Raw genomic sequence first — 17,904 nt, forward strand, 5'->3', positions numbered from 1 at the left:
GTCAGGGAGAAGTACAGTCTGCTCGGCTCTACACAACTACATGCAGTACCGCAACATTTGAGGTACCCAATAAACTTATCGGTGACTGCTGATCCAGAGTCTCCATTGCTTGCCAGTATCAAGAGCCACGGAGGAGACAGGGATTACTTCAGCGGAGCACATATTGCTTGGTGGCAGCAACCTTAGGTGCCACCACCACCCCCATATAGACCTCAGTGGCCATATTGGGATCCAGGGGCAGTCATCACGAATAATTCTCCAGGGCCCCAACCTTGTCCCATCACAATGATAGAGAGGCACAAAATTCTCCTTCCCAACACATCACTCAACAGGAGGATACTTTTGTGGATTAAGAGGCTAGGGCAGGCAAAGAAGTTACCCCTCAGACTACCATCTTGTCCTCATCACCTGATGAGGTGGTAATGTATCCTTCTCTTTCTATGGATGATGTTTTTCAGCAATTCCAAGAGCTTGTCAAACAGATGACAGACTCCCTACAGATACCTCTCAATCAAATCAAAGAATCACAACCCAAATGGTTGGATATTCTCCACTCTGCAACTCCATCCAGAGACACCTGCCCTCTGAATAAGGCTCTCCTGGAACCTGCAAAAACAATTTGGTAAACCTTAATATCACCTATGTATAAGAGAGCCGATAAAAATATTATGTTCCCTCCTAGGACTGTGAGTTCCTGTTCTCCTACCTTCCACCAACTCTTTGGTGCTTGATGTGGTGAATGAATGAAGTAACCACCACTGACATAAGTGCAACCCGTGTGAGAGAAACCAGAAGCATCTGGACCTTCTAAGGTAAAAATCCTACTCATATGCAACCCTACAATTCCACACTGCAAGTTACCAGGTGTTGATAGCCAAATACAACTTCACAAATTATGAGAGGTTTAATTCTTTTTTTAACACATTCCTCCAGACCAAAGGAAACAATTCCAGGCTATTATTGCTGAGGGACAGTTACTGGCCAAGACAGCCCTTCAAGGATCTTAAATGCTGCAGATACATCAGTTTGTTCTGTCTCCACTGCGGAAGTGATGCACAAGGCAATTAAATGGTTGCAATTATCTGGACCTCTCTGGGGAACCCAGAATACAATAGAGGATCTCCCATTTGATGGACTGAAGTTGTTCAAAAAGAATACTAATGAATCACTCCATGCTTTAAAAGACGTTAGAGCCACATTGGATTCAATGGGTACCTACACTCCTGTGAACAAAAGGAAATGTAGTAGATCCCAAACAGCCCAAAGATCCTGACCGATGCATTTCTCTGGGTTTCAGAGACCTCTGGAACCTCCAAAAAAGAGAGAGACAGTTTCCAGAGAGAGAGATACTCTAATCCATCTGACACTAGTTCACAGCAGGCTGCTGCTTCTTCTAATCATCAGTTTTTATGGGATAGTCAAGAATTTAAACCCTCCCCATTCTCTTGACTGTCAGCTACAATCATTTGCCCACCTCCTCCCCATTTGGAGACCTCTCTCCCATTTTCAACCAGCTTGGGAACATATCACCTCAAATTTGTGCTAGAAGTAATAACAGTCTACACCATTCACTTTATCTCCCTTCTCCATTCCTCTTCAGTGACCCCCTCACGAGCTCTTATTAAGACAGGAAATAAACTCCCTCCTTTCTAGCTGAGCGACAGAACCTGTTCCTGCTCAGCACAAAGAGAAGAGGTTTCTACACAAAATACTTTTGTGCCAAAGACAAAGACTTCCACAGAGCAAGTCACCCATCTCACAAAAGATATATGCATTTTATTATAGGTCAGGATCACTTTCAGTACCAAGTGTTCCTGTGTTTGGCCTTTCCTTGGCTCAGAGGGTGTTCTCAAAGGTTATAGTGGTAATGGCTACCTACTTGCACTGACAGGCAATGATACTGTTTTCATACCCCAACAGTTGGTCTTACGTGGAGGTGCTTTCTGCTATACAGAGGACACTTGCCTTTTCCTGAACTTGGGCCTGCAATTGAATGTGGGACTATTCACCCTGACTCCAGTACAAAATATACAGTTTATAGGGACATGTTTGGATTCCCTGGTAGTCAGTGAATTTCTTCCTAGGGACAGATGCTGAGGGCTACTAAATGTTGGCAGGTCTATGCAGATGAGCCCCCAAACCTCAGTCAACAACGGTCTTCAGCTTCTGGGTCCCACAATGTTCTTGCACTTTTGTGACAGATCATGTACGATTATGTGAGCTTTTCTTGACCTGCTGCTCACAAACCGGGTAGAATTAGTGGGGGAAGCAAAAGTGGATGGGAATCTGGGAGGCAGTGACCATGAGTTGGTTGAGTTCAGGATCCTGACGCAGGGAACAAAGGTAAGCAGCAGGATACGGACCCTGGACTTCAGGAAAGCAGACTTCGACTCCCTCAGGGAACGGATGGCCAGGATCCCCTGGGGGACTAACTTGAAGGGGAAAGGAGTCCAGGAGAGCTGGCTGTATTTCAAGGAATCCCTGTTGAGGTTACAGGGACAAACCATCCCGATGAGTCGAAAGAATAGTAAATATGGCAGGCGACCAACTTGGCTTAATGGTGAAATCCTAGCGGATCTTAAACATAAAAAAGAAGCTTACAAGAAGTGGAAGGTTGGACATATGACCAGGGAAGAGTATAAAAATATTGCTCGGGCATGTAGGAATGTTATCAGGAGGGCCAAATCGCACCTGGAGCTGCAGCTAGCCAGAGATGTCAAGAGTAACAAGAAGGGTTTCTTCAGGTATGTTGGCAACAAGAAGAAAGCCAAGGAATGTGTGGGCCCCTTACTGAATGAGGGAGGCAACCTAGTGACAGAGGATGTGGAAAAAGCTAATGTACTCAATGCTTTTTTTGCCTCTGTTTTCACTAACAAGGTCAGCTCTCAGACTGCTGCGCTGGGCATCACAAAATGCGGAAGAGATGGCCAGCCCTCTGTGGAGATAGAGGCGGTTAGGGACTATTTAGAAAAGCTGGACATGCACAAGTCCATGGGGCCGGACGAGTTGCATCCGAGAGTGCTGAAGGAATTGGCGGCTGTGATTGCAGAGCCACTGGCCATTATCTTTGAAAACTCGTGGCGAACCGGGGAAGTCCCGGATGACTGGAAAAAGGCTAATGTAGTGCCAATCTTTAAAAAAGGGAAGAAGGAAGATCCTGGGAACTACAGGCCAGTCAGCCTCACCTCAGTTCCTGGAAAAATCATGGAGCAGGTCCTCAAAGAATCAATCCTGAAGCACTTGCATGAGAGGAAAGTGATCAGGAACAGCCAGCATGGATTCACCAAGGGAAGGTCATGCCTGACTAATCTAATCACCTTTTATGATGAGATTACTGGTTCTGTGGATGAAGGGAAAGCAGTGGATGTATTGTTTCTTGACTTTAGCAAAGCTTTTGACACGGTCTCCCATAGTATTCTTGTCACCAAGTTAAGGAAGTATGGGCTGGATGAATGCACTATAAGATGGGTAGAAAGCTGGCTAGATTGTCGGGCTCAACGGGTAGTGATCAATGGCTCCATGTCTAGTTGGCAGCCGGTATCAAGTGGAGTGCCCCAAGGGTCGGTCCTGGGGCCGGTTTTATTCAATATCTTCATAAATGATCTGGAGGATGGTGTGGATTGCACTCTCAGCAAATTTGCAGATGATACTAAACTGGGAGGAGTGGTAGATACGCTGGAGGGGAGGGATAGGATACAGAAGGACCTAGACCAATTGGAAGATTGGGCCAAAAGGAATCTGATGAGGTTCAATAAGGATAAGTGCAGGGTCCTGCACTTAGGACGGAAGAACCCAATGCACAGCTACAGACTAGGGAACGAATGGCTAGGCAGCAGTTCTGCGGAAAAGGACCTAGGGGTGACAGTGGACGAGAAGCTGGATATGAGTCAGCAGTGTGCCCTTGTTGCCAAGAAGGCCAATGGCATTTTGGGATGTATAAGTAGGGGCATAGCGAGCAGATCGAGGGACGTGATCGTTCCCCTCTATTCGACATTGGTGAGGCCTCATCTGGAGTACTGTGTCCAGTTTTGGGCCCCACACTTCAAGAAGGATGTGGATAAATTGGAGAGAGTCCAGCGAAGGGCAACAAAAATGATTAGGGGACTGGAACACATGAGTTATGAGGAGAGGCTGAGGGAGCTGGGATTGTTTAGCCTGCAGAAGAGAAGAATGAGGGGGGATTTGATAGCTGCTTTCAACTACCTGAAAGGGGGTTCCAAAGAGGATGGCTCTAGACTGTTCTCAATGGTAGCAGATGACAGAACGAGGAGTAATGGTCTCAAGTTGCAGTGGGGGAGGTTTAGATTGGATATTAGGAAAAACTTTTTCACTAAGAGGGTGGTGAAACACTGGAATGCGTTACCTAGGGAGGTGGTAGAATCTCCTTCCTTAGAGGTTTTTAAGGTCAGGCTTGACAAAGCCCTGGCTGGGATGATTTAACTGGGAATTGGTCCTGCTTTGAGCAGGGGGTTGGACTAGATGACCTTCTGGGGTCCCTTCCAACCCTGATATTCTATGATTCTATGATTCTATGCCATCCAAGGATGGCTCAGAACAATTTACTCACCAAGCAGACACAGCTTATACAGAAAGGTATCAGTTCCCCAGCAAGTGAAACACTCCCCAGACTAGTGGAGAAAACATCGCAGTGTAGGTGTGGAAGTTCCCTTCCTCCAACTGATGCCAACTGTAACTGCAATGACAGATGCATCTCTGTTAGGATGGGGAGGCAGACCTTGCCATTCATACTGTACAGGGCAGATGGTCACCCCAATAAACTACCCTCCACATCAACTTGTTGGAGCTAAGGGTGGTCAGAAATGCCTGCCTTCATTTTCTGCTTCTCATCTTTATCAGAGTCATGATATACAATATGGCCTGCATGTTTTACATCAACTAGTGGAGATGGGAAGGGGTCCCCTTCACCCTGTACCAAAGCAATAAAGTTATAGAACTGCTGTATATGGGATTGCATAAGAATTTGGCAGTATATCTCCCTGGCAGGCAAAATATCACAGCCGATGCTCTCAGCAGATCTTTTCCCCAAGACTAAGATTGGGAGTTGGACTCTCAGATACTTATTGGCATATTTCAAACTTGGGGGTTCCCACAAGTTGGACCTCTTCTTCACAGCCTCAAACAAAAAATGCTACCTCTTCTACCCAAGGGACGGTTTAGGCTGTGATTTATTGGTGGAGTACCTTCTTCCTCCCATGGACAGGAAGGTGTTTTATTCATTTTCCCCAACACCTCTGATTCTCAGGTGGTGAAGATGATCAGACAGGACAAAGCCAGAATTATCCTAGTGGCCTGACATTGTCAAGGTGGACATGGTTTCCTGACCTGCTTCACCTAGCTCTCTGTCCAGAAATAAATCCTCCAATCATTCCTCAACTCCTCTTGCAGGACACTGGTTGACTACTGCATTCCAATCTGAGAACTCTCCACCTCAAGGCATGCTTCTTCAATGGTTCATTGAGTTAGAGTCAGCCTTTTCTGCAGAGGAACAGCAGATATTACTAAATAGTAGAAAAGAGTCTACCAGAATTACTTACCTTCAAAAGTGGGAAAGATTTTGTGAGTGGTGTGACCTCCAGAAAATTGTTCCTGAATCTGCCCCTCTTCCACTGGTTCTGGACTACCTGTTGCATTTAAAGGAAACATCGTTGACGGTTAGCTCTCTCAAGGTTCACTTAGCTGTATTAGCAGCTTTTCATTCCACAATTGAGATGTTATCGCTCTTTGCTCATCCTACAATTATAAGGTTCATGAAGGGCTTGGAAAACACTTTTCCACAGGTGAAAGCCCCTACTTCAGTTTGGGACCTCAATCTGGTTCTTAGCAATCTCATAAAACCAATGGCAACCTGCTCATTATAGAACTTATCTATGAAGACCGCCTTTTTAGTGGCTATTTCATCAGCCCAAAGAGTGGACAAAATTGGAGCCTTAATGGCAGACTCTCATTTCACAATTCTACAAAGACAAGGTTTCCTATGCCACACCCCAGATTCCTTCCTAAAGTATCAACTGAATCTCATTTGAATCAGACTATTCATCTACCATTTTTCTTTCCAAAACCATCTTAATTCCATTTTGTAGACTGATCTCCACATTCTAGGTGTCTGGAGGGCACTGGTTTTCTACCTAGATATAACTACATCATTCAGAAAATCTCCTAAATTGTTCATTCCGTTTGCGAACAGATCTAAAGGATCTACTATTTCTACCCAGAGACTGTCAAAATGGATCTCCAGATGTATTATTGCGTATTATGGTGCTGCTAGCATTCCACCTCCTCCCAGAGTGTTAGCTCCTTCTACAGGCTCGTCACAGTCTACATTTTATGGCCATAGTTAAAAAATGTCCCTGTGACCCAGGGGTGCCAGGGGGAGCCCTCACTGAAAATGCCAAGGTCAGGGCAGGCTGCAAAAAGGAGAGCAGATACTCCCAAGATTGGTGAGTAACACGGAAATTAAATTACCCAACCAGCCAGAAATTGCGCTCTGATTTCCACACTGGTTTTCAAGAAGCAAAAAAGAGTAATCACACAGCCCCCTTATCGTATTCCATTTCTCTGGTCCCCAATCAGCACCTAGGTCCAGTACAATGAGAAGTTATTTTAAAACTATACAAAATGTTCTTCTGACCCCAAAGGGCCAGCCATATTGCCAGGTCAATATTAGGTTGGATCTTATCCAAAAGGAGAAGGGGTGGAGTGGGGGTGGAGCTGGGGGCAGAGGTGGGGTCGAGCGCCCACGGCAAAGTGGGGAAGTCAGTGCCTATGATACCACATACCTTGCTGACTCATAAGGTGTATCCCCTAGTTCTTTACAGTGTGTTCATTGTATAGTTGATGACCCTTGATGGACCATTGAACAGCTTGGCAGTGCTGGTGCCAATCTGTCCAGGGATGTCTTCCAGAAACACAGCACAAGTTTGGAAATACAGATATACCATACATATCTATAACTCTTAATACAAACATATAAACATGATTATCATACTTGGCAATTTGTAACATTTTTCGCAGAGACCTCACACGGTATATCTGGTCAGATTCCTTGCAATTTTATAATATTGGTGTCAACAATATCATAAAGTGTCCCACATATTCCATACAGCATCACAGTCCCTATAACTGAGATCTGCAGCACTGCTACATGATCCTCTGTACATACCGTCTCAAGACACTACACCCTAATCAATGCTTCTAGATTGGATGCAGCAGCTGGTGATGTAATTCTAGATTCTGAAACTCATTCTTCCATTCAGGGGTTCTGCTTGGGAGTCACTTGCACTGGAGCACCCATAAGGACACTACTTGAAGAAGAAGAATGTACTCACCCTGTGCAGAACTGTTCTTCTTTGAAATGTGGGTCCCTGTGGGTGCTCCACTACCCCCTCCCCTCCCGCCCTCTGCTTTGGAGTTTCTTGTGAGACTGGGCAGTGGAGAAGAAAGTGAGAGCAGTTCACCCACGTAGCCCTATATTCCCTCGGTATGGGTTGTGATGATGTCTAGGGTGCATGCACAGACCGAACTGATGCTGCTAATGAAAATCGCCTTTCAAAAGCACATGGGGTGTACGTGCACTTGAAGTGGAGCACCGATGGGGACACATATCTTGAAGAACCACCATTACTACACTGGGTGAGTAACCTCTCCTTTTTAAACTTAAAAAAAAATCAGTTTTGAAGAAGCAAAGAAGATTCACTATGCAAAAATATTTGTAGTGGGAGGCTTAGTGCTTACCATTGCAATGGTGAGCAGCTTTTTATTTGATTATTCTTAGTCGTTCTTTACATTATACTGGTTTCTGGATTATTTTAGTGACCATATGAAGCTAAAGATTCAAATACATTCTAAGAGATCTTGAGAATCTTGATGGAAGGTCATCCACCCTGCAAAATGTTTGTGGCAGGGTATGATAGGGCTTTCACCCCCACTGGCTAAAAAGGGGTTAATATAGCCCTGGGGAGGCTGCACAGGAAGCAGCCAATAGGAGAAGGGCTGTGAGGAACAACCAATCGGGGCCCAGCAGGCCCATATAAAAAGAGCCGCAGGGAAGAGCAGGGTCAGTTGCTGCTGGGAGTCCAGGGAGTAAAGACTCTGTCCCTGGAGGGCAGAGAGAACATAAGCACCTTGAACAAAGTCATGGTTGACTCATAGGACTGATCAGCTGAGTGCTCTGACCCCTACTCATTTTTGTTGCCCTTTGCTGGACTCTTTCCAATTTAGTCAACAGTGTGCCCTTGTTACCAAGGAGGTCAATGGCATTTTGGGATGTATAAGTAGGGGCATTGCCAGCAGATCAAGAGAACATGATCGTTCCCCTCTATTCGACATTGGTGAGGCCTCATCTGGAGTACTGTGTCCAGTTTTGGGTCCCACACTACAAGAAGGATGTGAAAAAAATGGAAAGAGTCCAGCGGAGGGCAACAAAAATGATTAGGGGACTGGAACACATGACTTATGAGGAGAGGCTGAGGGAATTGGGATTGTTTAGTTTGCGGAAGAGACGAATGAGGGGGGATTTGGTAGCTGCTTTTAACTACCTGAAAGGGGGTTCCAAAGAGGCTGGATCTAGACTGTTCTCAGTGGTAGCAGATGACAGAACAAGGAGTAATGGTCCCAAGTTTCAGTTGGGAAGGTTTAGGTTGGATACTAGGTGGGTGGTGAAGCACTGGAATGCATTACTTAGGGATGTGGTGGAATCTCCTTCCTTTGAAGTTTTTAAGGTCAGGCTTGACAAAGCCCCGGCTGGGATGAATTAGTTGGGGATTGGTCCTGCTTTGAGCAGGGGGTTGGACTAGATGACCTCCTGAGGTCCCTTCCAACCCTGATATTCTATGATTCTATGACCTGTATAACAGGAGTTAATGTATGCTGACCCTGCCGTGAGACAGTGATATAACATTTTGTAGGATTTCACTCACATCATGTAACTGGGGGCAGGAAATCAAGATGAATCTCTTGGCAGCACTCCCTCCATTCTAATTTATGGAGCCTGCAGTAGCCTGAAAGATGACCTTCCATCGCAAGATTCCAAAGGCAAAACTGAAGACAAAAGGCTTGTGATTGTTTTTAACTTCCTGGTGAGGAGTGAGGGATCAGAGGGCTGGAGATGTGCAACTCTGTAGTTTCAGAGTTTTAAAATGAAGATCCAGGAAACTTCAACGGAAAGGAAAACTAAATAAATAAGAAGAATAAGAATAAAAATATGTTGTAGGAAACAAGCTTGTACTGGCAGTGAGCCAGTCTGGATGAGTTAATAGCTCTTTTCCAGCTCTTACTTCTAAAGGCTAGATTCTGACTTCGGGCAGAGCCCTGGGCAAGGGATCAGACAAAAGTAAACTGGGATGTGCCAGCAGCAATAACGCCTGCCTGTCCAGGCTCAGCTGTGCTGGTTAGCAAATAGTAAAGTCATGGCTCTGTGCCCTCCCTGGTCATATTCTCTGGGGAAGAAGGGACAGGCAGAAGGTGGGCACTCCACACCTGCTTCCTCCTAAACACCCTGAACAAACATCCAAGCAGTCTAAACTGGGATGGGGGAGCTCCTAATCCCTTACATAGGCATGTAATCCAAGTCACAGTCTAGACCCCCGACGTTATTTGCTCTGTTTCCACCAACTTCAGTGAGAGTTGAAACCGTTCAGCAGAGGTTTCCTATACCACACCAGATCAAGGCCTAAGAAAAAGGCAATGAATGATAAGCAACACGAGTTCATAAAGGATATTTGTGTCAAACAAACTCTAGCTGTCTTGACGCTATTACAGCTTTAGTGAATGCAGAGAATTCAGTGGATATAACTGTCTAGACTTTAATACAGTCACATATCACAAACTAGTAGAAAATTGGAAATGTGCTGTCTGGCTAAAGCTAATACTGTACAGTGGACACAATACTGACTGACAGACCATAAACAAGTGTAATTACTAACAGAACAATGTTGTTATGATGGAAATTGTTAATGACTTCCATGAGCAGGCCTTTGATCTAAAGCAGATCACAGACCTGGTTAAAGCCAACGGGTGTGCAAAGCACCCTTCTTTCAGGTTAAATGGAAGGAACAGCTGGAAACAATAGAAGCTTCTGCCTGAGGCAATTGTGGAAGCATGGCACTTGGCACAACTCCTGATGAGAAGCTAAACAATGGGTTAAGGGATTGTTTGGCAGGGTGTGGTATGTGTGTGTTGAGTTGATTGTGGTCCTGAGAAGGAGCACAGAGAGAGAGAGCTCCCTGTGGCATAGAATTGACTGGAGGGGCACACTTGGAAATTGTGAACAAAGAAACTGCCTGTTTGTTCCTATTGTGTTCAAGGAAATAGTGTTTGTTCTTTGTAAATAAACAAGACTGATTTCTATCATCCATTTCTCCTCCTAATGAAAACAGTCCTGCAGTCCCCAAAAATTGGCTAATGGTATGAGTCAAACGGGCAACAGCATCAGATTATGAGGAAAGTAACAAGTGGAGTGTCATGAAGCTCATCACTTGGACTATTACCATGTAATATCTTCACACATTATCTGGGGGATAAAATACCAGATTTGATATCAAGCTAAGCAGAATTCCCAGGACAGTGGAAGATAGACTGAAATCACAAAACGATGAGCCAGTGTAAAGTGATGAGATTGAAAGAGTGATGGATGCCACTGAATTGTCTCTGTGAATACAGGATTTTAATAGTTGTTTTGGGGTGGTTGGTCCCCCCTCCAATCTAATTTTCTCCTTTCCTGCGAAGTTCTAAGAAGGAGTTCCAGTCTCTACTGAGATTGCTTTTATTATGGCAACACCAGGGAGAGGCAGCACTTGCAAAAAGAAGAGTAGATATTGTTTCAAAAGGCAACAATTTGAGAAGACAAAGAAAAAAAAGCCCGGATGTTTAAGGTCCAATATTGCTCAGACCTCCAGGGCTGGAAATGAAAGCTATATGTTGGAAAATCAGAATTCTCAGGTTTCAGACAGGACATGGTGCACAAAATTTATCTCTAGCAGTCCCCAAGCAATCATATTGAGAAATCATGCAATTATTGAAATGGTGGGAGATGAGGGACACAAGCTGGTAATTTGAGTATCAATGCATTCTGTATGGTAATTTGAGTATCAATACATTCTCAAGGTCCATAGATCACCAGTGTCTGTGGCGCCCTTCCTGCTGATATGCAGAATGAAATATTTTGAGAATTAAGCAGAGAGAGATTAGAAAATGGCCCACGAGAGGCTCTATCTCTTACAAAGTAGTCAACAGAGTGAGAGAGTTTCAGAACCTCTGTTCCACACCATTGGAAAGCTGGGATTCTCAGCATTGGTGTCTATCGTTGGTTATTTTGAGCCGCAGGCCTGTAACTTGGCTTGCAGACTAACAATGATAATTTTTTTTCTTTAAGACTTATACTTTTTTGAAGCAGCAGCCTTGCTTCTGCAGTGCCACTTCCTGCTTCTCCCACTGCTGATGACATAAAAAGGTACCTCAGCAGGAGGTGTGGGAGTCTTTGTTCAAGAAGCACAACAAAAAGCAGAAAATGACTTAACCTTTTACAAAGCAAAGATTGATTTAAAAACCATGTTGAAGCTGTCCACTGTCCTTTGCTGTAGATAAATGTAAAACAGTACTCTGGGGGAAAGAGGAAATAATAAGCACAGCATAGGGCCAAACAAGGAAAATGCTATATCATCAACTGGTGTCTAATTAATCCTTTTCCATGACATGCAAAGAAAGGGCATATACATTGGTTTGGTTTTTGTTTTTAAATGTCTTTCAGCAGCCATATATTATCATTTTACCTGGTTGTTTTTGTAGCTCTTTACCTTTGGTTGGAGAGAAGACATCCGCCCTGGGGAACCTCTTCACACCAGGAAATTCTGCTTCGATTCCGTTTCGCACAGTAGCCCTGTCACACTGTATGACTGTCATGGCATGAAGGGTAACCAGCACTGGAGCTATAGGAAGGTTGGAGTCACCTTGGGTCATTTTCAGATATTCATACTATCTTGAGTTGAGTCTGTATTTGGAGAACAATGTGTTTGTCCAGTCAAAAGACATTGGTTTTAAAAACCATTATGGTTTATTCCAATTTAGCTTAAATGAAAATCTCTGTAGAGCATGTTTCTTTTAATATGTAGAAGGCATTTATGCACATTGTGTGCATTTGCAGGTACTTAGGTCAAAGTTAAATTAATATGGATTTGATCCAACATAGAGTTGGCCCTTAGTCCTTGAAAGATGCTTTACCATTTTGACACTTTAAGACATGTGTCATTTTAACAAAGGCATCACAAGGAATATTTTTATTGTATGTGACAGCAGCAAGAAATGCTGCTCATGAGTTAAATATTAATATTTTACTATACTTTAAAGAGTATATTTGGCAGATAAATTACAAAAAAAATTAACATTAAAAGCATTGTTGTAAGCCCACAAAAAAGAGGGAGTTTACAAATCAAGCGTAAGCAGTTTAGGTGTCCCTTTGATCTGCTGTTTCAACCCATTTTTATAAATCACTAAAAATATGTGGTCATGCTGGAAACTGTGTTCAGGGCAAACAGTGCCACAGTAATACTAACAGGATTTCAAATAACATTATTAACACATTACTGACTTTGATTAACCCTTTCACTTTTGCAATCTATGCAGTTTTCTTTGAAATGCTGAGGGATCCCTTCCCACCCATTGATCACCTCCACATAATCACCATCACCTGTGTGCCTACATTTACTCGAGCTGAGCGTAATGGCAAGGATTTGGATTTTACTGAACATGTCTCAGTAGTACTTTCTAGTTTGAGATGATGTATTCTAGTAAACTGAACTATAACCGTTAGAAATAGTTTAGCTACTGACATTTTCCTCAGGTGTCTAGTTATTGACCTTCGCCATTTAATCCAGTATTTACATTGCAAGCAGAGACGTTCCAAAGGGTTTTCCAGAAATGTGATATATTTGAAACTGAGGTAGCATCTGTAATCCAGCTACACTAGCTAAGCCAGCTCCTCAGATGGTGTAAATCAGCAGAGCACCATTGAAGTCAGTGGAGCTATGCCAACGTATACCAGCTGAATATCTTACTTTGTACCCTATGATAGTTCTTCCCTGCTTCAGATCCACTTCCAGTTTATCTTTGTGCCTATCCAAACTGCTAGCAAGAAGCTTTAACAACTTTAACACTTCATTAGTGCTTAGTGTACCAGTTACATGTGACAAAATGCAGCTCCGGAGCTGTCTTCTGTACCCGGTTCATCACTTTTGATGTGGACAGAATCCAGTAGACAGCCAATGAAATAGTATCACTTTCAAAAACACTGCAGCGTATGTCCCTTTAAGTCCCCTGTACTGCTTTGTTTTTGTTATCTAGAGGGAAGAGATCTCATAAAAATTCTCGGGACAAGTCAAATGTTTACATCTGAATTAGAAATTCCTTGAAAATGTTTTTTATAATGAAAGTGCTTGCACAATTTTAACCATAATACAAGCCGGGTAGCAATCTACCTTCTTAATTGTCATACTACACAAGTGCCTCTGGTTTGACTACATAACTTCAAAACAAGGATCCACTGACACTGCAAAATTAATGGTTAAATATATTACCCTTGTTCAGGTCTAAGCTGATTTCTCAGCTGAGCTTGACTGTATATTAAATAGTTTTTGATTGCCTCACATCAGATGTAGGCCAGATCTACACTAGACACTTTTGCCAATGTAAGTATACCAGCAAAACCCCTCCTAATGTAGATGCAAGTTATACCAGCAAAAAGTGCTTACACTAGTTCCCTGAAGGAATAAGTTATACCAGCAAAAGCACTTCTATGCTGATATAACTGTATCTGAACTAGGGTTTTTGCTGGCATGGAAATGTCTCAAAAAAGCACACCTCTAACCAACGTTACTATGCTGGCAAATGTTCCTAACATAGATCTGGCTGTACTTTTTTTTACAAGTGTCTATTAATTTTAAACTAATCGTGCAAAAGTATCCATAAGAATAACAGCCTACAGGGAGGCAACAAACAGCCCGTTTTCATAAACAAAGACCACATCTGTTACTCTGCTCCACCCCACCCCAACCCTCCCTCACACCTTCTTAGTGATCACCTGGAATTCTTTTTTTTTAATTCTTCTCATGTCACATGAAGTACTTTAGTTTTTGTCATGAATCTTATAAAATGCTCAAATAAAGCAAATTTTGCCATGTTTGCTATATTAGCCAATCCCTGTCATTTTCCATTTCTCCCAGTAAAGGGACCTGCCCTCAGTTTTTATTTTAGCGTTACTCCAGGTGGTTTGAGTCTGATACAGCATGATTCAATTTATGCACTCTGACACCTTTATTTGTAGAGCTTCTATGAGTATCTAAGTAGGGACAGATTTAGTAGATTTTAAAAAAACAAAGCCAGCTGTGAAAAATCAATTTAATGATACTATAATTTTACTCTAAGTGTAGTAATTAGGAAATGTGCTAGATTTACAACATCAGAAACTAAAGTTCTCTATCCAGAAAGCATGTACAAAGAGAATTTGTCCCTACATCTCTGTCGGGCAGTCGGAGCAAAACTGTCAGAGGAATTCTCTCACCATGCCCATTAGGCCCTTAGCTTCTTCCCTGAGACTGTTAATGGGCGTATCATTCTTACGGTGGTTTTTATCATGTGGACACCTGTCTGGGAGAAACTGTGCTCTACCACCTCCTGTTAAATAAACTACCGCAGACATCCACGGATAATGACTTTCAGTCACTACTGACCTTGGCTGTAGTTAAAGAAGAAGTGAAAGGTCATGAGACATCGAACCAACTACTTGAGCAGTCCAGGCCTGCTAGTAAGTCCATTATCTTATGGAAAAGGTTTTCTTTCTAAAATAGTATTCAGACTTGCCTACATGCAGAGAAAAAAATCTCATTACTCTTCCCCGACAGGACTGAAATCTACAGGAGGATTTCTTGTGGCTTTTTATGCTGGCTGTGAAGGAGGATTTATGCCTATGCCCCTCTGGCTGCAAGTGGAAAATTATGCTTTACAGCACAAACTACAAACAAATGGTCCTGATTCCATGTCCGTTGAAGTCCATGACCCAATAATAATTAAACCTTAGGCAAGAGAAAACTAGAGATGGCAATGGATAAACATTTGTTTAAGAAACCAAGAAGTTTTTCAGAGTAATAAAAAACTGTTCTTAAAAGGGACACTGTCTGCTTCCTAATTACGAAAACTTGTAAAAGGCAAGCCGCAACCATAATGAATCCAAAAATTTGCACTGCAGATACTAACCCAGAAGTGCACAGGCTTTCTTTGGGAAGGCAGCAGTGCTCTTGAATAGCACATTTCTCCTGCTGGAACAGGGTGCTTTCTGCTTGTGCACAACAGGGGTATTTCAGTTTCCAGGGATCCTGATATCTCAAAGCACAGAGGACCAGACTGTGCTTGTGCTTGTGTTTGGCCCTTGTGGAAAAGGTTAGGAAGGATGTAAGAAGTCTTCTCTCCCTAGGGGCCAGTTACAGTCACAGCTCTCTCCTGAGTGCAGGGACTGCTTGGCTGCTTGCCACAGAGGGGGCAAGGAGGGGCAATCTCCACACCCGTTTAGCCCTGACCGCTAGAGCTGGTCAACCACAAAGAGAAGGGCACACCTGCACCAGGGTGTCTCATGTTCTCATTGGGCAGCATGGCTCTGCATCCTTTCTTCCTTAGGGCACTGCTTTAATAGCACAGCCTAGCCCTGAAAGACCAGGATCCTTGCGAATTGAAATATTCTGCCAGCTCACACAAATGGAATGGACAGGCAGAGATAGGGAAAGCAAGGTGGGAGCCTGCATACAAGTGATCCAAATAAAGCCTATAGGTCCAGGTTAGCCCTGTCAGCACTGACAGTCTCTGTCAATTATTTTTACTTTAAATATATTGAAACAGGATGTATTCAGCTGCCAGTTTGGGGGAGCGATGATATGTGAGGTGAGAAGCCTCAGGAAGGTCAGAAGGACAGAACTGAGTCTTGGACTTTTGAATTTGGTCTGTCTGTTGCCGGTACTGAAAACAGAAATAGGTCAGACCAAATTACAGGAACCTTTTCTTGTTTGTCTCTGATTCTCTTTCTTGCCTTCTACTCTGTGGCTGTGCAAGTGTTCACATCCTGGATTAATATTAAATGTTGGCAGGGTCATGCCTGGCACAGAGGGAGAAACCTGGATATGCTTACCAGGGATTATCTGAAATGTTATTTCAGCAGCTAGAGTAAGTGTATTGTACAGCCATCAGAAACTTTCCAGCTATCTAATCAGCCCCACGCCACACAAAATCCAAATACATTAGAGCTTTGCAACCCTCAGATATTAGCACCCAGTGAATATTTTCTTCCTTACCTAAGATTCAAATTCAGTGCGTTAGTCTTCAGTGTTCTCAACAAGCAGTGCAACTGGAATTTACACTGATGTAAACCAAATTGTGAGAGACCGAGTTTGCATTGTTTACAGTGCAGTCCTCATTTTACCAAACTCCAGCTAACCAAAACTCCCAGTTAATAATAAATATCCATTTTTGTTTTCTAAGCAACTTAACAAATATTAATACTCTCAAAACTTCCATAAGGCAGGGAAACAAATATTATCATCTCCTTTTTACAGGTGGGGACAGTGAGGTAGAGCATTTAAGTGACTTGTCCAACCAATGCCACATGGAATCTGTGTCAGATGTATACAGAAAGCACATCAGACTTTTCTTAGAGTCTCATGAAGATGGGAAGATAGGAAACTAGATCACTGGTTGTTGCCATTTGTCTCTGTGCTTTTATTCTCTGAGGTAAAAGACAAACACTTTTTGTCCTAAGAAATCACTCAGCTATCTATATCTCCCCAATAATAGCTTTGTTTTTCACTCCAGATTATTGCTCAAAGAATATCTACAGAAAACTAAATAATCTGAGCTAGGGTTGTGTTAATCCAAGTTCTAGAAAATGAGAACACTTTTAATCACTTGGTATTTACTACTTAATTCTATTTTTTCTCATTCCCGTAGGACAAAACTTTGTTCCATCCAGTAAGCAACAGCTGCATAGATTGCAACCCAGCTGAGAAGAAGATTTTCATGAACAGATGTGATCCTTTATCTGAAACTCAGCAGTGGATTTTTGAACATATCAATATGACTGTTTTAGAAAAATTTAACAGCAAGGCCAGTTCCTAGGGAAAAATACAGATTGCAAACTGCATTTTGGCCAGCATCTGGGTCGAAGGAGTCAGGAATTTAAATTTCCTAGATCCAGGAAGTCTTTTCTGAGGATTAAGCAAATGCCACGACAAAGGCCAATGGGCTGTCATTGTGGATGCACAGTATCTGAAGAACTTGGCTGAGAGCCTCACCAGATGCTGCTGAGAACTTCAATCTGACAATTCCCTTGCTGGCCGAGGGAAAACTTTATTTAAAAAAACTTTTCAAAACATTCTGAGTTAATAAACTGAAACAAAATTCTAGAGTTTCTCAGGTCAAATCCTGCTGTAGTGAGTAGTTATGAATGGATGCTATTAGTTGGGGTGGGTATATGGTGTGCATGACTGCTATGGGAACCTGCAGAAATCACAGGTTAAGAACTAACCCACACTGGTGGAATGTTAACAATTTCCCAGCACTCCAGACAAACTATATGATCTGGTGCCATTCTCTTAATAAAGGTTAGGTTAAGCGGGATTAACCCTCAGATGATGATTTTAAACACTTCCCCATTACATTCCTTTCATTACCAAAATAGGAATGGTAGAAATATAAGGGTTTAGAATTGTGTTGTAACGAAGCATGAAATAGACTTCCAAGGTTTCAAAAGTCCCATTTCTCCTCAGCATTTGAAAAAAAAAGGCCATCAAAGTAATTAAATCAGACCTCCATAGATGATATAATCTACCTAACACTCATCAACTGTGATTCAAA

At 42.8% G+C, this 17,904-nt stretch overlaps 1 protein-coding gene across 1 annotated transcript in view; it reads left to right on the top strand.

The window, feature by feature from the left end:
- Positions 1–17,481, top strand: part of GALNTL6 (polypeptide N-acetylgalactosaminyltransferase like 6) — a 935,360-nt gene extending 917,879 nt beyond the window's left edge. The window contains exons 13-14 of the mRNA XM_073341635.2: positions 11,803–11,952; positions 16,999–17,481. Of these exons, the coding sequence (XP_073197736.1) occupies positions 11,803–11,952; positions 16,999–17,166 (318 nt within the window). The 3' untranslated portion in view covers positions 17,167–17,481. The remainder of the gene's footprint in view (positions 1–11,802; positions 11,953–16,998) is intronic.
- Positions 17,482–17,904: the final 423 nt, after the last annotated feature.

Source organism: Lepidochelys kempii, chromosome 4 (assembly GCF_965140285.1).
Source record: "Lepidochelys kempii isolate rLepKem1 chromosome 4, rLepKem1.hap1, whole genome shotgun sequence".
Lineage (NCBI taxonomy): Eukaryota > Metazoa > Chordata > Testudines > Cheloniidae > Lepidochelys > Lepidochelys kempii.